This window comes from Nicotiana sylvestris, chromosome 6, assembly GCF_000393655.2.
Source record: "Nicotiana sylvestris chromosome 6, ASM39365v2, whole genome shotgun sequence".
Classification (NCBI taxonomy): Eukaryota; Viridiplantae; Streptophyta; class Magnoliopsida; order Solanales; family Solanaceae; genus Nicotiana; species Nicotiana sylvestris.
This window is the reverse complement of record NC_091062.1, coordinates 87,305,978-87,308,455: the sequence shown is the minus strand read 5'-3', so window position 1 is coordinate 87,308,455 and position 2,478 is coordinate 87,305,978. Positions and strand designations below refer to the sequence as shown.

The 2,478-nt window shown below is 43.1% G+C and overlaps 1 protein-coding gene across 1 annotated transcript; it reads right to left on the bottom strand.

Annotated features, from left to right (window-relative positions):
• Window positions 1-496: 496 nt before the first annotated feature.
• LOC138870898 (uncharacterized) lies at window positions 497-1,099 on the bottom strand. Its single transcript, XM_070148738.1, has one exon. The coding sequence runs from the start codon at window positions 1,097-1,099 to the stop codon at window positions 497-499; it is 603 nt and encodes a 200-aa protein (XP_070004839.1).
• Between the last annotated feature and the right edge of the window lie 1,379 nt (window positions 1,100-2,478).

The window sequence follows — 2,478 nt, the reverse complement described above, 5'->3', positions numbered from 1 at the left end:
CTGAGAAATTCCTTCTGCATCCTCGTCGTTGAATGATACGGTGCCTTTTGGCACATAGTCTCGGGTTCGTTTCTCCCTAGTAATTGATACCTTAGTGCATTTAAACACTGGCCCTTGCAGAATATTGACCCCTCTAACGATCATATAAATTACATATTGCGGCTCCTCTTGCTCATTTTTCTTATTGGCATCCCTTTCCCTGAAATAATTCTTGGCTCAATCACTTAGGAATTCTCGAAGGTGGCCCTCATAGAATAAACGGACTACCTCCTCTCTCAATTTCCTGCAATCCTCAGTCTTGTGACCATGCGTGCCATGATATTTACAAATTAGAGTGGGGTTCCTTTGGAAGGATCGTTCTGTATGGGCCTAGGTTATCTGGTTTCTTTGATTCTTTCAATTGTTGATACAATGCCTGACGCATCGACACTAAAATTATACTCCAATAATCGAGGTGCCTCTATGGGGTCGGCATACTTATCAAAACCATTTTTGCTCATGAGTCCCCGAGAATTTTCTCCTCGATCGCTTCTCCGATCGTTCCGGGCGGGATTGCGTCCCGGATCACTGTTCCTGCAATATGAGGTGTACGGTAATATCGGTCTTTGTTCGATCTTGGCTCTTTGTTGATGTCCCTCTGATTTTTGGCGGCTGACCTATTCGGGTGCACTGAACTGGAAGGAGCTCCTAATTGGTCATCCTCAACCCTGATCTTTGATTGGTACCGATTGTGTACATCTACCCAAGTTATAGCCGAATATTCGATTAGATTTTGCTTTAGCTGACGTGATGCTATTGTACTTCGTTCATTCAATCCCTGAGTGAAAGCTTGAATGGACCAATCATCTGTGACCGGTGGCAACTCCATGCATTCCATTTGAAATCGGGATACAAACTCCTTTAATATTTCATTATCCCTCTGTCTTACTTTGAAAAGGTCTGATTTCCTTGTCGCAACCTTTATGGCTCTGGCATGTGCCTTTACGAAAGTGTCTGCCAACGTGGCAAACGAGTCGATGGAATTTGGTTTCTTCCAAATCATTATCCTTGATAGCGCATGCGTAGGAGGTGACATGCTCGTTGGGATCGGTGGTCCCATTGTATTTAGGTATGTCTGGCATACAAAACTTCTTTGGAATGGGTTGTGGAGCCACACTCGAAGAGAACGACTTTTGTTCAAATTTCCTTGAATCCATCCCTTTCAAGATTGGCAATTCCCCCAGTAACTGATCAACTTGGGAGTTGTATATTTCCACTTTTTTATCATTAGCTTCGATTTTCTTCTCTCCTACCTCAATTTTTTTGGTGATCTCCTCGAGCATTTTCATTATTGCAGGATCAGTCCCCGATTCATTACCATTCGACCTCTCTGGCACTAGCTCAGTACGGCAAGTGATTTCTAGCTCGACCCTACTCGGAGTTCTATGTTGATTTTGTAATTGAGCAATAGTGGCCTGCTGAGCCTGTAGCATCTCGAATATCACCTGGAGACTAACTCCTCCGTCTCTTCTGCCCTGTGTACCTTGGCCACAAGATTAGACTTCCCTGTGTACACTCCCTTCGGGGTCCGCGCCTAGGTTCGTATTTAAAGCAATGTGCGAACTGACATCAACTGCATTGGCAACTGGTGCTCCCCCGAGATTAGCCTGTGGCACCTCAGTTCCTGGAGCAATTACATTGTCGTTTTCCCTGTGAAACCCAAGATCATCGTCACCATGTATGGGTGCGTTTTGTGAGTTTAACATGTTTTAACCTGAGAGCAGAGATACTTGACAAGAACAAGCGTAAAATAATGTATGTTATCAGAATCAGCACCGAACAATCACTATTATCCTTAGCCCCACGGTGGGAGCCAAACTGTTTACCCTCAAATTCGGATAACAATTAAACTTATATTGTGGTTTTAAGGATATGTGATTTCGTCCAATACCAATTGATAAGCAAGAAAATAAATGAATAAATTAGAGAATAAAATAAATCAAACCAGTGTGCTAGCCAGGTCTCGGCCTTGATTCGAGATAGTCTCGAGATGGAACAATAAGAACAGTAAAAGTTAAAGCAACTCTGATGAACAGCGAGTGAAATAGCAGGAAAATAACGAATGTAATATTCTTATCAGTGAATCATGATGCTTACAAATGAATAGGATCTCTCTTTTATATAATAGATGAGTCCTAAATAAGGTACACTTCTAATTATAGTAGGAAACCATATTAACATCTAATTAACCATCGTGGATTGATCCATTTCGAGATTCACGCCACGATCCACGACCAATCGCGGATATCTCGCCTTCTCCGTTATCAAGCTATGCTGATGTCGCTCGAAGTCTGTCTCTCTCTGGCCATGATTGATGTCGACCTCGGTTCGAAAAGAGGCTTCGATTCCAGGCTCGAAGTCCTAGCTCCTTGACGCGACATCCCCACCCCGACCAAAGAATGAAATCGAGTAGCGCCGATTTCTACCATGTATAGAGAC